Source organism: Urocitellus parryii, chromosome 2 (genome assembly GCF_045843805.1).
Source record: "Urocitellus parryii isolate mUroPar1 chromosome 2, mUroPar1.hap1, whole genome shotgun sequence".
In the NCBI taxonomy this organism is placed as follows: domain Eukaryota; kingdom Metazoa; phylum Chordata; class Mammalia; order Rodentia; family Sciuridae; genus Urocitellus; species Urocitellus parryii.
In genome coordinates, this window is record NC_135532.1 from 222,195,240 (window position 1) to 222,215,931 (window position 20,692).

The 20,692-nt window shown below is 46.3% G+C and overlaps 1 protein-coding gene across 1 annotated transcript in view; it reads right to left on the reverse strand.

Moving 5' to 3' along the window:
* The window catches only part of Dscam (DS cell adhesion molecule), a 546,865-nt gene extending 526,424 nt beyond the window's left edge, over positions 1-20,441 (reverse strand). The window contains exons 1-3 of the mRNA XM_077795550.1: positions 20,396-20,441; positions 19,689-20,006; positions 11,689-11,835 (exon numbers count right to left, since the gene is read on the reverse strand). Coding sequence (XP_077651676.1) covers positions 11,689-11,835; positions 19,689-20,006; positions 20,396-20,441 — 511 coding nt within the window. The remainder of the gene's footprint in view (positions 1-11,688; positions 11,836-19,688; positions 20,007-20,395) is intronic.
* Positions 20,442-20,692: the final 251 nt, after the last annotated feature.

A 20,692-nucleotide genomic window follows, 5' to 3' on the forward strand; every position in this document is an offset into this window, starting at 1 on the left:
TGGCAGTGGGATCTGTGGGAACGTCACGTGCATCCGGACTGTGCATCCTTTGGCTCTCCACCGGGAGCTAGCCTGGCTGCGTTCCCTTTCGGGAAATGGCCCTCCTCAATTCCAAGTTCATCTGGCTTTCTCAATGATAGGGTTTCAATTCAAATGGATAACAATGCCGGAGACTAAAAATTTCACCATCTAATTAGGGTGGGGGCTCAATGTGGCCTTTCTTTCCTAATATCATCCGTAGTGTTAAAATGACTTGATGAAGACTGTTTATAAAAGCCCCTCTCTTTTCCTGGTACAAAAACAACCATAGTAGAAGATACGGGTACGAGAGCCTGGGCACAGAAGGACAGAAAATGCACATGTGGAGAGGAGTAAAGAAGCTAGGTTAGGAGGAGAGCAGGAGTGAGCCCTGAACACTCAGGATGAGTAGAGCTGGAGAGAGGGATCTGCCCACACCTGCGTAGGAACCCACAGCACATCTGCAGTAGGGAGGCAGGGATGGGGCGGCCACCCGGGCGGGGAGGTTGACGGGAAAGAGGCATAAATGACTGAGGATTCAGGCAGGTCTGGGCTCTGTTGTTCCATGTTTCCACAACTGCCTCAACGCAACCTGGTTTCAAAAGAAAAGGGCCCAGAACCCCGATCTAATGATACTTCACCTATCACAGAAAGGAATGCAGCATAGAGGGAATGTTCCCTTTCCCTGAATTCCTATGTTGAGACTTAATAATGTGATGGAGGTGGAGGCTTTGGGGTGTGATGTAGAGGCAGGAGGAGCCCCTGGGCGTGGGACTGGTGACTCATGAGAGGGACCCAGGGAGCCCACTCCCCTCCTGCCCTGTGAAGAGATGAGTGGCAGCCATCTGTGTATCAGGAAGAGGGCCGCACGTGATGCCAACTCTGCCTGGCACCTTGGTCTTAGAATGCCAGTCTCCAGGGCAGGAATAAATAAATACATGAATAAGCCCCTACTACAGGAAAGTCACTCAGTCTAGGGTGACATGTGATAGCAACCCGAAGGGAGTAAGACTTCATGCACCTTCGTAGGTTCACAAAAAATACAGGCAAGCATTCCCAGAGGGGCGACTTATTTTCTTCAATATGTATTATGAATAAATGATATTTCAATAAAACTCAGAATTATAAGTCCATGCAGAACATTTATTTGGAGAAGTGCAGTTTTTTTAGTGAACTTCTAAATAAATAGTAGAAAACAGGCTTTTAGTTCCTTCAGGATAGCAAGCTTGTTAGATTTAAATGCGTTATACCTCACGTGACCCTTTCGCCCGGCCCTTCCTCAACAGATCATGTAATTGTTTTAAATGGCAATTTTTAAAGCAATGCTTTCTCCATCATTAAGTGCTTTAATGACAGTGATGAAGAAATTTAAAATGAAAAACAAGGATGAGTGCCCAGGCAACCACCAGACCCTGGCTGAGTCCCCTGCTGCCCCACGCTGCTCAGGTAGCCTTTACTGTCCGGCTTCTTTCTTCAGCCAAAGAATAGCTCTTCAGTGCAACCTCTGGTGCTGGGAGGCGGGTGGGGGATGCGGCCAAGGACCTCACCCTCCTGGGCTCACAGACACATCCTACCAGCCGGGCAGCAGCCACTCCTGCTGCCCCTCGCCCACACAACACTCCCATCGCTCCCCTGTCCAGGTCACAGAGACACCCTCATGCTCTTCCACACAGAAACCCTGCAGCATCTGGGTCCATGGTTATGAGTCGGTGGGGCACACTGACCCTGGTTTGGTGCAGCACGCACCAGCACGTTAGAGCCATGCGTGTGGAGCTGAGTCTACTTCAGCCCGAGAGGCTAGCAGGACCTCAGGCCCTCTGACCTGGCTGTGCATCAGCTCCTCAGGGACAGCTCTGACGTGCCTCTGAGGTTCTCAGCATGTAAGGATCCCCCTGACTTGCGGCGCCCTGTCTTATTCAGTGCTGGTGTAACAGATGTTGCAGTATAAAACTGTAAGGAGGTTATGACAAGAAAACCATTCCATGAGAATAAAGGAAGAGGTTTTGCTTTGGTAATGACAAATACTGGGAATTTGGCGTTTCCATGTCCCCTCCAACAGCATCAGGCAGAAGTCAGCTGTGACATCCCAGGCTGCCTCTGATTTGCCTACCCGGACACTCTGCATCAGAACTGGAGGTCATGCAAGGCTGTCTTTCGCAGTAGTGAAATATAGAGAGAGAAATCAAAGGCTCACATCAAAACTACACTGAGATTTCATCTCACACCAGTCAGCATGGCAGCCGTCAAGAATATACACAATAATAAATGCTGGAGAGGATGTGGAGAAAAGGAACACTTTTACACTCTTTGTGGGACTGTCAATTACTGCAACCACCATGGAAATCAGTATGGAGGTTCCTGAAAAGACTAGGCAGGAAACTACCACACGACGCAGGTGCACCACGCCTCGGTATTCACCCTGAAGAACTGAAGTCCTCATGCTGTAGTGATCCATGCACACCCACGTTTACGATTCACAACAGCCAAACTATGGAACCAACCGGCCTCCGTGTCCATCAGTGACTGAAAGGATAAAGAAAATGTGGTCTACATACACAATGGGTTTCATTCAGTCATAAAGAGAAGTGAAATTATGTCATTTGCAGGAAAAAGGATGGAACTAGAGAACAGTATGTCAAGCAAAAGAAGCCAAGCTCAGAAGGTCAAGAGCCATATGCCGTCTCTCTCATGCAAAAGCTAGAGGAGAAAAAGGGAAAGAAAAACGGGGGGCAGACTTCAAGAAAATTAAGAGGAAGTCAGTAGAATAGAGGAGAGGAACCAGGGAGAGTAAGGAGGGGTGAAAAAGGGGAAATCCTGGGGAAGGATATCTGCCAAATTGTATAATAATATAACAGGATTCTGTGCATGTACGGCTATGTAACAACAAATCCCACCATTAACTATAATGCACCAGTAAAACATAGGGAAAAAATGGAAAGCAAAGGCTCATCTCAAAGCAGTAAGAATACTTGGAAAGGAAATCCTATCCCATGTTAATGGAAAAGTTGCTTATTCAAAATTTACTCAGTAAATATTTACTAAGCTTCTGCTTTGTATCAGACTCTGTAATAGCATCCTTGGGGTAGATGGAAGGGATGGTTTTAAAAAATTATCTTTGTCCTAGGCAACTGCATTTGATTCTTCTCTATGTAATATTGTTTTCAAAAACATTAATCATGTTGTTTTCAACCCACAATGAAATTTCCTAAATATGTCAAATATTCAGAATTTAAGTCTAGCTTGGATCATGTATTTGAAAATGCTTTTCTTGATTAAGTCCGACTTCTAGGAGTTCTGGCTGTTATGAATGGCATGTCATTCCGTTGATAGTATTTGTCACTTCCATGCATTTATGCACCATGGGAAACTAAGATAAAGGGTTTTTTAAAGGCAAAAATATCTTCTAGAGGGAGAATGCAAGACCATGCCTTGGGTAAATGGCTGCAGCTCTCTGTGCCTCATCTGTAAAGAGTGGCAGATGAGAGGGACCAGCTCATGAGGGGAAATTATCAGACATAACTCAACATGTGTGTGCTGCATGACTACTAGCTGGGTAATAATCCAGATGTGTTACAGGTATTGCCTCCTGAAAATCCTCCTGACTTTCCTGCAAACGTGTCCTCTGTCTGAGCTGTGAGTTAATCAGGCAAAACACAGACCCTTTCAACCACATTCTAGTTCATTTTATATTTCCAATTTCTGGTTAAGAAAAGTTAAAATTTTAATAAATTAAGTCAAGAGTTGTTTGTTAATAGCGTCCTACAAACTCTGGGTTCCACAGCATCCCAATGATCATATATAGAAATCTGCATTTACTGCTCTGTTTTTTGGGTTGTTTTTTGTGTTGCTGGGAACTGAATGAACCCAGGGCTCATGCATGCCCAGCAAGTGCCCTATCACTGGCAACTCTTTTTAAATGGCCTTAGTTTTGCTTTTACATCCAATGAGCACCTCATGAGCCAATGTGTGTGAGTTTGGACACCACAGTGCTCTGACATCCCGTTTCTGGAACAGGAACACTTCAGAGCTGCAGAGCACAAGGACAACCCTGGCCAGTTCAGTCAAGCAGCACGCTAAGCCCATCTGACGACCTTCTTAGTCCTGATATGATATTCCCAGGTACAGATGAGGAAACTGCGGTGCTAGACGGTTAAGCCCAGGTCACAGGTCCAGCTTGGAGTGCAGAGGTGAGTGCCTGGGCAGGGCCACACCAGGACCTGCAGCTCCACAGGGGAAGGCGCACGTGAGGCCCAGAGCTGGCCAACCACCTGTGACTCATGGAGGGCTTTTCTCCTCTGGGCACTGAACTTGAGCTTCTGGTCATCTTAAAGCACTGTGTCAGATCTGCAGAGAGGGATCAAACTATCAAAGTTCCATAATGAGACTGGCACCCAAAGCCAGGCCTCTCTGTCTCAAGCCCCATCCCTGACATGGACTGTTGCAATGGTAAAAGGCACACAGAGGCTGAGACCTGCCCCGGAGAGGCTGAGACCCATCAAGAGATTTTTTAGGACTGTATGAAAAAAAAAAGTGCATTTGGTCATTTCCTGCAGTTGCTTCTTGGCATCTCGACAGGAACACTCTGACCTTGCTCCAGGGCAGGGCAGCACGTGCTGGGTCCCATTGCCGGTGAAGCCTCCCATTCTGGACAACCAATACCTGCACCTCCACGACCTCTCCAGAACCGAAATGGACAGTACTATTCTGGAAATGTTGACCCTGCTTCTCCACACGTGGACCTCAGATGGTCAGTGCAAAGTTCCAAATGTGATTTAGCTGTAGAAGTTTCAGCCCTAAGTGACCATTCACCCAATAAAAATTCAGTGAGTCTGGAATTGAGTTTAGAACTTAGGGGAATTTTTGAGAAGAAAACCACATTGCAGATCAGTTTCATGCCACCAGTCATTGGGAAGTTATTATTATTATCATTATTATTATTATTATTATTATTATTATTCTATTTCATTTTTAGTTATTATTATTTTTCCTCCAACACACCTGCCTTGGCCTTGGAGAAGGGGAGCAGAGAAATGAGATGCCAAGTGACCTGCTGCACCTGAACACAGTGACATTTGTCCAAAACACAAGTGCTCGGGCAGCATGGATGCCTCCTACAGCATCATATCAAGGTAAAGCCTCCGGGTGCCCACAAAGCTGGGGTGGGGCATCTGCAGCATGTGGGCTTCAGGAAGCACAGATTTCAATCCAAAGTGAGTTCACATGCACAAGAGCTAAAAATGCAGGTCAAGTTGTCTGCCTTCAGCCCTTGGTACCTTAGTGCTGGGTCATCCTTGTCCTGTCCCCATGATGGCCCACAGCTGAGCGGGAGGGAGGGAGAGGGAGAGGGAGAGAGGGAGAGGGAGAGAATGAGCAAGAACTTGAGCATGTGCTCACTGGCTGTGGCTGATGGCTGGAGTTTCCATGCCTCTGGGGGTAGGGCTAAAGGACAACAGGACCACTGGGTGGGCACAGTCCAGGCTATACTAATGAGGGGCTCTGAGTTTTGTTTCACTCCTTTTAAAGACTATTTTTATTGAAGGCTCTCACTCACTAAGCATCCACAATTGTCCTCTATGTGCCACGCAGGAGATGTTAAGATGCACATGTGTGTGAGAGGGTGAAAGAGCATTGGAAGGACTTGCCACTGTAGCAGGTTGCCTGGCGTCCCCCACCACGTCCATCCTAAATGTGACCTCATTGGAAAATAGGGCATCTGTCTATCTAACTGGTTAGGACGAGGTCACAGTGGAGCCGTGGGTCCTTGATCCCCCGTGACTGTGTCTTGGTGAGAACTGAGAGGGGGTTTCTGCTGTCCAAGCCCCTCAGCGTGGACGGGTCCAGCAACCAGAGGAGGACAAAAGGCAACTGTGTGCATCCTCCAGGAAGCTAGAGATGGGGCCAAGAGACAGCCTTGGGATGTGACATCAGGAAGTCACAGGAGACTCTGAAGAGGGAACTGCCAGGAGTCAGTAAGAGGAAGAGCCCAACTCAGGAGCAGGGGCAGGGGTGGTGTGGAGCACTCTCTCCAAAGTCCACCACAAAAAAGAAAAATGCAAGAAAATGACAGACGACAGTTGGCAAAGGAAGGCTTTGTCTAAAATGGGAGGCCAGGCTCCTGTGCACTGTGCCCTCAGACAATAGCAGGCACGACGGAGAACGGGTGGACGGCATCGCGGGAGGTCAGGTGACAGCGGGTCTAGAGCAAGGTCAACTGGAAGGGCAGAGGGACGTCTCCTTCTGTGAGGGAACATGAGGACCGGTCTTGCTGTGGAAGGGTCTTCCCAGACCTGTGCCCAGGCTCCATGAAGGAGAACCATTTTTCTGAGAGGCTGGGGAGTGGTTCCTTGTGCTGGGAACAGCTGCTCAAGGGCTCTAGGGAGAAGCTCACTTAGGGACACTCTCAGCAAGACACAGGGAAACAGGCAAGAGTCTGGCAGTTAGTGGGAAGGTCCAGCCAGCACGAGCTGGCTCAGGGGTCCCCGGTGCCTGGTCTCTGGCTAGCCCAGCAGGCAGAAGGCAGGAAGTGAGACTGTGGGTGGTGACATCCCCGACCTTGGAAGCTGTGGCGATGTGGTCACTAAACAGAGAGGACATCGAAGGTACCTTTTCTTCCCTGTCCCATCTGCAATGGGCTGACCACTATGGTGGCAGAGCCTGATGGCTTTCTGGAGCCACTGCCACCAACCTACCTGCTTAGGGACTTCTTCCACCTGGTCCAGCCTGGAGTCAAGACAGCAGCACCATGATTGTCTTCATCTCTGGTCGTGACAATTTCCTGAGATCACATTTACTTCCTCAGTACTGAAACTTGTATTTCTAAGTCCTGAATCTGTTTGCTCACACTACGTCACGTTGCCTGAGCAGACCTTGCTTCTGACATCGACTCGGGCCTGTTGACGGTGATAACCGTAGTTACCCTGCCCGACACTGTGCTGTCCATGATCCTGTTACTCTCTTCGACTTTCATGAAATAAAAAAGCAGATGAGCAAGAGGCCAGAGAATGCCCTTGGGGCCAGAGAGTACCCTAGGGGCCAAATTAGATGTAATTGGCATAGTTGGCCATCTGTTTGCTATGTCTGGAAAGCTGCAGAGATCCAGAACTAAGGGACAGAGGAGGAGACCCCCAAATGATGAATGTAAAACAAACTACCTTTACATATTGGTGGAGCACGGGAAGAAACTGGTCAGCGTGCTCCAAACCTTGGGTGAGAGCGTCTCAAGGCTGGGGTGCTTGGGTGCTAGGAGATGACTGTGTCCCTGGCTGTCTCAGCAATCAATGGTGATGATCATGTTCAAAAACAGATGGATGCGTGAAAAAGAACAAAGGCACTTTCACAAAAGAAGTGACATTACACAGAACGGTGTTACCGGTGCTGGCATTGCTCCCCCGCCTGCCCCTTAGCTGGTGTCTGAAAACTGGGGTGGAAGGGTCCCGGAACCCCAGCAGACAAGATGATGCACCGCGGCGAACCTGCACCCCCAACATGATCTGTGCCGAGCACTCCGTCTCCCTCTGGGAGTCTGGGATATGCCAGGCAGCAGGCGCCTGTGTCACCAGCCCCAGTGAAACCCTGGGCACCGCGTCCCCATGATCAGATGGCACTGCTTCTCCTGCCATGGGAGGTGGGCATGGCCTTTAGTGTTATCATCTGTTGTCACATTGTGCCCAGACCCAAATGTCGCACCAGTCACCAGCAAAGGCTTCCTGCAAAGCACCAGGTGTGTGTGTCCTCTGATGTTCAATGTGGACAGAAAGTTGTTCCCTTTTACTCAAAACAAAGGAGGAAGAGTACAGCCCTTGGACCCGGCCCCTCCATCCAAGGAGACAGAACCCTCCGGGGCCACCGCTGCCCTGACAGAGGAATTCAGAGAAGAAATATCCTAACAGAAAATGGGGCCTCTGCTAAAGAGGGAGATGGTTTCTCTGGGAGCAGTAAAATGTTTGCTTTTTCCATTTTCCAAATCTGGTTACCCTTGGGCTGTGCCTTTGATGTTAATGCAGCTAAACCCCGGGTGAGATCCACACAATTTTATCAGGAGAAACAGAAGCGGAGAGCTGGGCTGTCTCTCTGCCGCCCCTGATCGGAGGCCGTTCTCAACGGGCGCAGAGAGCAAAACCCAAGAGCTAGCGGCGCCATTGTTCTTCTCCGGGATGGCGTCTTGCCTATCTCCACATCAGCACATCGCCATCCACACGTAGGGTCTTTATCCGGCTACATTAATATGCTGATTTTTAAAAGGCTTCCACTCTTGCACAGGGCAAGATAAGGAACAAGGATGTGAAGGAAATGCACAGAGATCCCTGACTCCTGCTATTCCTGGCTCATCTGGGTGAGGTGAGGAGACAACGGGTCAGAAACCGGCACTTTAACGGGGCCCTTCGGTGGCACAGGATATGCCATCTCTGTGCCCACTCAGGAGCCTCCCCTGCACTGGAGCCTGAGAGTGAAGTGAAGCACACACAGGCCTCAGGTGGAGGCCCAGGTGCACACAGCTGCTGCATCAGACCACAGGGACTTCCCCCCACCCCCAGGGGATCCCAGGGCTGTCACTCTTAGGCTACTGGATTTCTCTTTCTAAATATGTCTCAAAATAAAAGACTCATTTACATGCTTGATTTTGGAAACCTCTTGACCTATGGCAGAGAGATTCCTGAGTGGACACTCGGGCCACTGATGCCCGGCCTGTGGGCAAGCACTGCATGACCCCACGTGCCCGGGCTCCTGGGGACGGGTAAGGATCACATGGGGCCAGGCGGGCGGCCCACCTCTGCCTCCCATTCGTCTTCTCAACCACAGAGAGGACAGCAAGGAGACCCACCAGCAGTCACCACTAAAAAGGAATTTAGAGAACACAAATATCCACTCCCCAACTCCAGCTTTCCAAAGAGCCCGCCTGGAGGTGTGCATGATAAACCCAGGCTCACCTACGAGAGGGAGGCCCTGGCTAGAGGTTTCCCCAGCCTCCAGGCTGAGCGCCCTGGCATTACCAGGGAAGCCCGAGCAGGGGCCGAGGCCACAGCTTGTCACCATCCTTCAGGGCCTTTCCCTGGGTGCCAGAAGAGGTCTCCCAGGTCACCCAGTCCTGGGGCTATCACATAGATCCACGGCAGGGTCTCTCACCAGCTTCTGCCTCTGGTTGACTTAGTGATCTCTTTTCTCCTCTGGGTAAAGCACCAGCTAAAGGCAGGGGGCTCGTGGGAGAGTGGCCCTTTCCTGGGACAAAGATGCCAGCTAGATTCACTGCAGCCTGGGGCGTCCTGGGAATCCAGAAAAGGGAGGTGGGGTGCTGACCACACCAAGAAGTCAGTCGAAAATCTTTCAGCAGGAGCTGCCGGGGTGGGCGATGGGCAGAGCAGAGACACACACCGTTTCCCTTCACTACTGTGCATGTGGCGTGGGGGACGTCCTCCCTGGAGCTTGGTGCTAACTTAGAACAAACCCCTCTGTACGGGGGACCTCTGGGCTGGTCAAGGTCACCCACTGCAGCCCCAAATCCCAGCACAGCCCCAGAGGCTCAGCCTCTCAGCATGAAGGTGGGAGGTCCCTGGCTCCTCCAGGCCCCCCAGCCTTCCTCTGCTGTCACCTGTGCCTGGGCTTGGCTCTAGAGAGAAACGGAATCCTTCTCCACCTCCAACATTAGAAACAGGTTTATTTATTTATCACCTCTGGTGATTCCGGGACTCCTTCCCTGGACACAGGACCCACTGCAGCAGTAACAAGAAATGGCTGGTTACAGTGTGGGGCTCAAGTTCCACCTCCTTACAGATCATGTTTAATTACAGGTCTGTCTGCCTCAGGCTCAATGAGCAGAGTCTCTCTCTCCCTCCTGACTCAACAGCTTAGATACAGACCAGTAAAAGCTGCCCACTGACAGATCCCTCAAGATAAAATACCGTGCTACAGTTGTTCTGCAGATGCGGCTGAGAAGGGAGGAACACCAAGTGCTCACCCGGGGTGTACGCTGTTGATTTTAAATGTTTTACCGAAGAGCGAAACTGCCAAATGTAGTCCAGGGAGGGCGCGGCAGCTACGGGTCCCCATCCGTGTCATGCGGCTTCTGCACTCCGCCTGCACCAGCCACCCACTCTCCACAAACAACTTTGCACTTACTTAGGTTCACTTTGGAAAGAAGTCTGTTCACACGGGCTGCAGACAGCAAAGCTGCGTGGGCCTGTGGCACGGATGAAGGATGTCCAGCAAACACTAACGCGTGTCGTGTCACGTTGCACAGAGACAGACCCTGAGGGTGCACACATCTGTGCCCCCAGACCTCCACTCTTCCTCCCTCCTTCCAGGTATGTGCCTCACTAAAGTCAGCTACAGCCACTGGTCTGGCATTAAACACGAGCAGAGTGACACGTGTCATTCCAGGTGCGCACACTACGAGGCTTTCCAAAGAGCCACTCTCCCACACTCTCTTCTCTGCCGGGGCAGACACTGAGGCTGCAGAAGGGCAGTGCCCTAGGGTAACGGATTCTCCTTTGGCCTAGGCCACAGCATGTGGGAGATGGCAAATGCAGCCCCCGCACTCCCACCCCCACCCGCACCACCTAGCCAGGTACAGTTGAGGGCCTTTCCCCTCTGACTCTGCGCTCAGCCAAAAACTCACTCAAATCTCCCGTCTGCCATTCAGAAAACCTAAAGAACCTCCAAGGAGAGGAGATTCAGACTATTAAACCATGAAAATTAGCAAATAAAAACATACAGGTGTGTCTGCACTCTGATGATGGCAGTCATGTTTCGATTCTAAAACAGCATCTTTCAATACTCTAACAAATTAGGATGGTTCGCCAGCAGAGCAGCAAGAAGCTACTGCCCACTGGAGCGTGAGGGTTTGCCTGCACGGTGAAAAGCATTAAAATAAACTGACGGCTCCCCCAGCAGCCCATATTCCTGCCACGTGTCCTAAGGACAGAATGTTTCAAGTTTGACTTAGATTTTCACTTGTTGTAAACTAACCTATCCTCTCTAGCGAATCAACAGTCTGAAAACAAGAGTCACGTTAGAGAATGCGCACAGACCCAACTGTGTGTTGTGCGCGTTAGAACACAGTCTGCGCTCCTCACAGGGCTTTTCCAAAAGCAGACAACCAATTCTTCAATGTGCCAAGACCATCATCCAAGGAGATGCAAAGCTGGAAGACTGCACATCGTGCCCACAGGGGCCTTTCAGGTCAAGAGCACAGAGCAGAAATCCACCTCAATACCATGAAAAATGGAAAACCACGACTTCTCAGAGGCTGCCTCAGCTCTAAATATAAGCCTCTGCATTATTCACATAGAAATATATATTTCAGTTCTGAGACTATAGTCTTAATAGAATCTTCAAGTCTGAGATCAGAGACGCACACACCATCTAACATATTTAAAAAGACATGAAGAGCAAGGAACCACAGCTTCTACTTCCCAGATTTTAGGTTCCAAGTATAGGTCAACACGCATGTCACTGGGCATGTCACGGATGCAAGACCACTACTACCTACTTTTAAAACAGAAATAAAACCACAATTATCTCATAAAAGTTAGCATGATGGCTCTTCTTATAGTGCATGCAACGATTTTTATCCACCATTCAATTCTCCAAAGACTGTGAGACAGGAGCCTCTGTAAACCAGAGTGTGCACAAAGCTACCCGTCCTGCACCACGGCACACCTTCGCACAGCCTACCTGAGACAAGGGAAACGGTGTCTTTCTCCCAGGAGACGACAGTGATGTACGCCTCCACGGAGGAGGGGATAATGCACTTGAAGACCGCGACATTGCCTCTCATGGTTTTCTGGTCCTCCACACGGACTGTGTAGGGCTCCCGTAAAACTGCAAAGCAAGAGGGGACCCTCAGTGAGACACAGGCGGGATTTCTGAGAGCAGCATCCTAATGTGCAGCCTGGCGTCCATGTACCTACTGCACTGCACTTTCACTGGAAAAAATCAAGGAGCCTCCCTTTAATGCCTTCCATGCACCCCCAGCTGAGAAGCACCCACTCATTAACAATAGCACTGCACTCACAGACAGGGGTGCGGCCAAAGACCTTCCCGAGCCCCTACAGCCTGGCGAGGCGGGAAGAGACTTCCTGAAGGAAGAACCCTGCTCTAGAAGCTATGGTGACCAGAGACTACTCTTGGTCTTTGGCCATAAAAAAAAAAAAAAAAAAGAATAAAAACTCCTAGAAAGACAACCTTATCCAGAATTCCCAAAAACTACAACAATTAATATAATTCCTCCCAAGTGAAAAATGTTTTATGATGGTTGAACAGCAGTTTAGGAGACAGTTGTTACTCTTCCCTCTCATAGAGACAGATACTGATGGAGGAGACTATCCCTCTCTCCCCATAATGGGAGCATCCAAGGAAGAGCTCAGGGGGCACTTAGAATGACATTCATGCTGTCTGGGCTCACAGTTTTAACCCATAGGAGGGTTCTGCTGTTCAAGGTCCAGAGTAGGCCCAACCACCAGGGTTTGAGTCTTTTAATTTCTCCCAGCAATGTTTTGTGATTTCCAGTGTGATCTCTCACAGTTAAAATCAGATTTGTCACTACTGTTTGCTCAGATCCTATTCTAAACCCTATCTTAAAAAAAATTCTATCTATAATTTGTGTGTGTGACTATATGTGCTGATCTTGAATACCTAAATCTTAACACGTTCACTTATTATTTCTACTGCTCTTTGCAGAAGATTGTCAAAATTCATGATTATTATCTACAAATGAAGACAGGTAAATTTCTTTCTTTGCAATTGGAACATATTTTGCTTTTTTTTCTTGTCATATTGCTCTGGCTACAACCTCTAATATAATGCCAAGTAGATGTGCTTAGAGCACATACCTTCTTATTGTCCTTAATGTTTGGAGGGAAAGCATTAATCTTTTTCTATTACGTATGATGTTACTTAGCTATTGTAGGATTTTTATAGTTGCTTTTATCAGATTGAGGAAGTTTCCTTCTATTTCTAGTGTTCTGAGAGTTTTTAGCCTAAGTGGACATGAGATTCGTAAATGCTTCTCTGTACCTGTTGAAATAATCACATGATTTTTACTTTTAACATGTTAATGTGAATTACTTTTATTAATTTTTTAAAAATTTATTTATTTATTCTAATTTGTCATATATGACAGCAGAATGCATTTCAATTCGTAGTACATATATACAGCATACTTTTTCATGTCTTTGGTTATACACAAAGTAGAATCACACCATTCATGTCTTCATACATGTACTTGGGGTAATGATGTCCATCTCATTTTTTTCAAATTTGAATTAAAATTGCATTCTAGATAAAAGCCCTACATAGACATAATGTAGTGTTTTTTTAAATGTGTTATTGGATGCAATTTGATCAAGTTTTTAGAATTTCATATCCAAATTCATTAGTGATATTTGTAGTTCTTTTTTTATAATGTCTTTGTTTTGTTGATGTCAGGGTAATACTGATCATTCAAGGAAATGTTCATTTCTTCTTAAATTTTCTGAAAAAAAATCTCTAGAATTTTTATTACCTCTGAAGTATTTAGATTTCAAAGTTAATCCATTTGAACCTGATATTTCATTATAGAAAATTTTATATTTACAAATTTATTTTTTTGAAAGATATAGGGCTACTCAGTTCATCTATTTCTTATTTTTCCATATTTTAATTGAAATATTATATTATACATAATGGTAAGATTTGTTGTTACTTATCCATTCTTGTGCATAACAAAAAATTATGATTTGTCCAATATCTTTATCCAGTATTTTCCCTAACTCTCCCCTACTCCCTCTTTCTGGTTCCTTTCCTATAGTCTACTAATTTCTTTTTTTTTTTTAATCCTCCTCCACCTTTCTTTTCCCTTTTCCCCTCCAGCTTCCACAAGAGAGAAAACATACAATTCCTGACTTCCTGAGTGTGATTAATTTTGCTTAACATAATGTTCTCAAGTGTCATTTTCCTGCAAATGACATAATTTCCTTCTTCTTTATAGATGAATAAAACTTCATTGTGTATATATAACACTTTTTTTAATCCATGCATTCATTTCATGGACACAAGCTGGTTCCATAGTTTGGTTATTGAAAATTGTGCTGTTTTGAACATGAGTATGCATGTGTCACTAGAGTATGAAAACTTTAATTCTTTAGAATAACTATTGAGGAGTGGGGTAGCTGGATCACATGGTGGTTCCATTCATCTTTCAAGGAGCCTCCATACTGATTTCCATAGTGGTTTTTATATCAGTACCATGCAGTTGTATAACATGAAGTCAGGTATTATGAAGTTTCCCACATTGCTTTATTTGGCTTAGAATTGCTTTGGTTATTCTGGATCTTTTTTCTTTCCAAATGAATTTCAGGAATGTTTTTGCTAATTCTGTAAAAAATGTCATTGGCATTTTGATGTGCATTGCATTTAATCTGTACATTGCTTTGGGTAGTATGGCCATTTTAACAATATTAATTCTGTCTATCCATGAACATGAGATGTCTTTCCATCTTCAGAGGTCTTCTTTATTGGTCCCTTTAAAGTGCCATGGTTTTCATTGTAGACGTCTTTCATCTCCCTGGGTAGATTTATTCACAGGATTACTTCTTTCCTCTTTTTTTTTCTTTTCCTCTTTCAGGGATATTGTGAATGGGATTGTTTTTCTGATTTCTTTCTCAGCAGATTCTTTATAGGTGCATAGGAAAGTTATTACCTATTTCTTCTTCAGTAAACTTTGGTATTTTGTGTCTTTCAAGGAATTTTTCATTTCATTGAAGTTATTATATTTACTGGCATATATTTTTTCTTAATGTGTAGATATGTAGATATATCTGTATATATCTATAGAATATACAGATATGTCGGCTCTCACGTTCTTTATACTGATCATTTTTCTTGCCTTTTATTTTTCATTTTAATCTGACTACCAGAATATAAATTTTATCAATCCTTTTCAGAGAAACAACTTTTGGTTTCACAAATTTCCTCCATTATTTCCAGTTGACAATGTATTGATTTCCAAATTAACCTATGTAATTTTCATTCTAAATAAATATGTATATTTATAAAATATATATGCACATATATGTTACATTTACTTCTTTAGTTTTAACATGAAAAGTGAGGTCAACAGTTGAACATTTTCATCATCTCCAATATAGGCCTTAGAGCTATAAATCTCTCTCCAAGTACTGCTTCAATGCTATCCCCAAAATTCATTTTCCCCCCCTTTAACAACCCTGGGAATTGATCCAAAATTCCTACATATTATGTGCATAATTTTATTCTGTTTAAAACTTTTCTAATTTCCTTATGCTAATTTCCTGCTTTCTAATTTTTCTTCTACATTTTATGGACATGTGCATTTTTATTTAGTATCCAAATATTTGGTGATTTCCTGAGAATTTTATTGTTAATGATTTCTAATTTAGTTCCACTTTGATTAAAGAATGCATTTCCTATGACTTGAAATTTTTAAAATTCATCTTAGAGTTCCTTTGTTGACCAGAATATAGCATATGTTAGTAAATATCTGTATATACCAGAAGATAATGCACATTGTTCTTTATCTACGTGCCAATTTGAGCCAGATGGCACACACACCTGTAACTTCTGCTCCTCAAAAGTCTGAAGTTGGAGGGTCACAAGTTCAAGGCCAGTCTGGGCAATTTGGTGAGAACATATCTCACAATAAAATTTTAATAGGGCCAGGGATGTTGTTCACTGGTAGAACCCTTGCCTAGCAAGTGTGAGGCCCTGGATTCAACCCCCAGTACCATTAAAAAAATGTAAATTTGGTCAAGTGGTCTTTAGTCTCCCTGATTGTCTATTTCTACCAATTGAAAGAAGGGTGTTTAAATATCCAGTTACAGTTCTGACAGATCTGTTCCTCCTTGCCGTTCTGTCAGCTTGAGTAACATGCTTAAGTTCTGCTGTGAGGTGCATAACTACTTAGGACAGTCACAGCTTCTTAACCGATGCCCTTGTAGTCCTGTAGTACCTGGATGCACCGTGCACCGTGATTGACAACGCAGCTGCTCAGCTCTTCCTGTCCCGTCTCCCTGGATTGGCTGGCTTTGGTGAGCATGCTATGCCTTTTCTCAGCCTTGACTTTCAGCCCCCTTCCTATGATCCAGATGTGGTCTGAATGTGTCCCCCAGAGGTCCCTGTGCTGGATTTTGGGTCCCCAGTGTGACAATGTTGAGGGGAGGAGGAAACTTTGTGAGGTGGGCCCAGGGGAGGTGGTAAGGATTGGGTGTTGCCCTTGGAATGGATTACTATGGCTCTAACAGCACCCAGTTAGCTCCACCACAGTGTGTGTGTACAAAGAGCAGGCCTTGCCCCTGAATCTGTCTTCCAGCCTCACCATGTGAAACCTGCACCTGGTCACTTCTTTTCCATTTCTCTGCCATGTTGTACCCTGTTATGGGGGTCTCATCAGATATTGAATAGAGGAAGCTTCTTACTCTTGGAATTTAATCTCCAAAAACATGAGCTTAATAAACCTTTTTAAAAAATAAAGTATGCAGCCTTTTGTTATAGTAATAGAAAACAGACTAATATGCTATTTGTGTCTTTCTATTTAAAGGGTATTTCTTTTAAGCAGTGTTGAATTTAGTCCGGCAACATCTGCCTACAAATATTGGAAATTCTCAGGCTCGATTCTCTCACCTTACTTTTTGATATATATTTTCACCACTGATCTTGGTTCCATTTCCTTCTTGGTCACTGGTGGCTAGGCATTGCCTATAGCTTGGGCAGGGGCAGCTCTGTGTCAAGCAGCCCATCTGCACCCCAGCCTTTGGCGTAGAATGGCTAGGAAGTGTTTGATGCTGAAACTAGGCTTGTGGGTTAATGGGACACCATGATTGTGGGGAGCCATTCTCACACGTGACTGGGCGACTCCCGGTTTGGGTGTGAGGCGCTCTGGCTAACTGTGTCGGAGCTTCCCCGGCCCTCTCCTGGTGCGAGAGCCTGTCCGTGTGGAGGTGTGACTGACCACTGACCCTGAGGCCAATCACTGACCCTGACCTTGGAGTGTGGCCCCCCTCAACCTTCATTGGATGGAATTCTCCCCTGAATTTCTTGTTCCCCAATAAAAGTCTACTCCCTGGCGTGCTCTCTCTCTCCTGCTAGCCCTGAGTAATCCTTGCTGCCCTACTGGGTGGTTCGAGGTGGGAAACAGAGAGGGGAGCCGTCTCGGATCTGGTCATAGAAAAAGGTAACTGAGTCTGTGCGTTTTATTTCAATCTCGCTAGCTAACTTTTATGCCAAGAACCTCATTAATGAAACCAGTGCGCTGGTCGCATGGTGGAATGATGAGTGTCTGTCCTATTGACTGAGGTCAAAACATTGAGGATAACAGAATTTTTTGTGCTATCAAAGGGAAGGCTATGGTGTAATGGATTATTCCAGGAAAATTCCAGTTCCATTCTAGTGGGACAGTTAGAAGATGCCCCATGTGTGGGCAGAAGGTAACATGGGCATCCCACACCTATCCTGAATGACCACTTCTCCTGTACTAGTCTGTATTCACAGGGCAAAAGCAGACTTCAAGGGCTCTACAAGCAAATCTAGCAGGTTCCTGTGGGGCTGGGATTGCAGCTCAGTGGTAGAGCATGTCCTTAGCTTCAATCCCCAGCACCAAAAAATAAACAAACAAATACATGAAAAATTTAAAAAGATTATTGGAATCAAATTGTGTTCATAATAGTGGGCAAAATTACGTGAGAAAGGAAATTTCACCTGGGCAATGTAACTGTCCATGCTGTAGGTTCAAACTAACATGGTGTGTGTTCCCCTGGCTCATGCTTCTCAAGGAGAAGAGCAATAGCACAAGTGGGGAAGGGACAGGTGGCAGAGATGCCGTCACAATGATGCAAACTCCATCCCTCCCTCCAAAACATTCGGTGCCATGCAAAAGCAACCACTTGGGTGACAAATTTAGAAAACAGCAGTTAGAACAGGAATGAGCCTTTATCTGACAGGTAACCCACATCAGAAATGAAGGATTAATAATTCAGACGTTGGGTATTTATGTTTGAAATTCCAGGCTTCTCTATGAGTGGTACTTTGTAGACTATAAATATGTTCTTATAACACATCATTGAAATGTTCATCCTGCCAAGTCAAAGGCATTCACTGTGTCTCTCTGTCAGGGTTAGAACTCCCTACACAAATTTCATTTGCTTTACTTTAATGATTTGACATATCAAATTTTCATCTCTCTTGATTAAAGTCGATCTGCCCTTCTTTGGTGCGTTCTTGCACAGGTTTGGGAATTCGTGAGCATGTCATGGAGATCCAGACAGAGTTGGGAAAACAACGAGCCGGCATAGGGAGTCCGTCCAATGTCTCATTGCACATGTCAAAGACCCTGTGCAGGAATTCAGAGACACCCTATAGTTTGTTCATATGGTAATGTCCTCCACAAGGCCTTCCTTGCGGGCTGAAGAAATTATTACAAAGTCCCCCCAGCCACCTGATGTATGAGACAGCCATCAAACTCACATTCCTCGTTGCCCTGCGGTTAAGTCAGGACAGTCTACTCAAGGATTTCAAGGCTGGGCTTTCAAACACTGTTTAAAGCTCTGTTTGCTAACACAAGTCCAACTGCGAATGTGTTTTGCAAGGCTTTGGTAAATCTGTACAAGGACACAATATGTCCTGTATATAGTGCCTTTGATGTGTGTGTCTCTCAGACTGTGTTTCTGGGTTAACTTGTAGCAGTGACAACTTTAAAAAGTCACAATATGTTGTTAAAAGGAACATATTTCAACAACATGTGATACAGTCAAAAATGTTAAAATAGCATAGATTTTTTTTTCACAAAGAACGTGGGGTATTGGATTGATCCTGTCTCTACTGCAATACACACATGTGCTATGTTTAAACCTCAGCTCAACTGTTTGTCTTCTTTTCTCCTCTGCACCTCCCCTAGGATGGGGTCAGGGAGGTTTGTTGGGCAGCTTCGTGTTGCTGTGAGCACAATAGTGGAGAACAGTAACTTGGAAGAAGAAAAGTTTATTTGGGGCTCATGGCTTTGGAGGTTCAGTCTGTGGCAAGCTGACTCCATTGCTCTGGGCCCAAGTGAGGTGCAGCATCCTGGCAGAAGGGCACAGTGGAGGGAAGCTGCTGGGCTGGTGGCGGCCAGGGACAGAATATATTCCCCAAGAGCACACCCCAGGGACCCACTTCCTCTGGCCATGCCCCACATGCCTACGGTCACCACCCAGGACTCCATTCCAGTTACTAATCCGTCTGATGGGTCAATCCATTGATGAGGTGATAATTCCCATCATCTAGTCACTTCACCCCTGAAGGTTCCTGCCTGGCTTCCAGAGCTTTCCAGGGGACATCTGGTAACCAAACTGTAACAGTGGCCGGAGGCTAATACTCAAGATGTCTGCCACTGAAAGTCTGAGTCATTGTATCAATTAGCAAGAAAATAACAAGGTTGGGATGCAGTTCAGAACCTGCGAACCTCACAATCATCACCCCTTGCAAATTTGAGTTCCAACACCCCTGGGCACTCTGAAGTCCAGGGAAGGAGCACTTTGAAACTACACGCAAGGTCTTTCCAATGACAGAATAAACTGAAGAAGGGACTTTCACTGGCTCTCAGTGGCAGTGGCACTTTGCCCTCTGTCCCTGTCCCCCCACTGGACCCCACCAGGCGCCGAGGAGAGGAAGTCCGGGGAGCTACTCACCGGCCTTGATGTGGACATCCTGACTTCTAATTTTCCCTGAAGGATTCTCAGCTGTGCAATAGTAAGTATTATCATGGATTAAGGTGCTGAAGCTGGAAGGAGGGAAGGGGAAGATCTGGAGGGTGCCGTTGGGGTGGACGTGGCGGATCCCGGGGACGTCGTAGATCTCCTCGCCGGTCGCTAGGTACCATCTGAGAGTCACAGGAGGGATGCCTGCAGCCGGGCAGGGCACCAGCGTCCCCGACGTGCTCGCGAACACTACCTCTTGCAGAGATGCATTGACAAAGTAGAGGCTGGAGTGGGGTTCTTCACCAAACACTGCAGGAGAGAACAGAGAGGCCGTGAGCGACCCCTCCTGCACATGCGCACTGCCGACCTCCCAGGGCAGTCCGAGAACCCGCCAGGAGCGCCCCCAAGACTCAACAACGCAAAAGTGCTCAAACTACTCTGGACAGAGGCTAGGGCTGGAAATAAGGAACCACTCCAGCTTCGTATTTGGTATGCAAACAGATAAATTCCCCTAGACTTTATCTTTTGATAATTTACTAACTTGATGGGGGTGCTGCATGCCCTGCTCTGTCCCCATAGCACTGACCTCGACTGCACTTCACATTAGGTATTTCGTGTGCATTATTGTCTTTCTTCGCCAGGAGGACATAACCCTCATGGAGACAGGGTGCTGACCACCTAACTATTCCATGGAGCACACAGCCGAACTCCAGTGGGCCCTCCAGGAGGAGAGGCCCAGCGCATGGTGCCCCCACCAGGCGCCAGGTATGTTGAGATCTCTCCCAGAATGAAATTAGCCACAATTTTAAAAAGTTAATATCGAAGGCTCTATGTAAAGCATTTCAAAAGCATAACTGGTTGTCAGAAAATAATGTCCATGAACAACGCACATTTTTGATAAGAACAATAAAGAGAACTTTGACAAAAGGTCACCCAATTCCAGCAGCCTACAGCTCCCATCTGGCCCACCTGCCTGTATGCTTCCCTCTGTATTA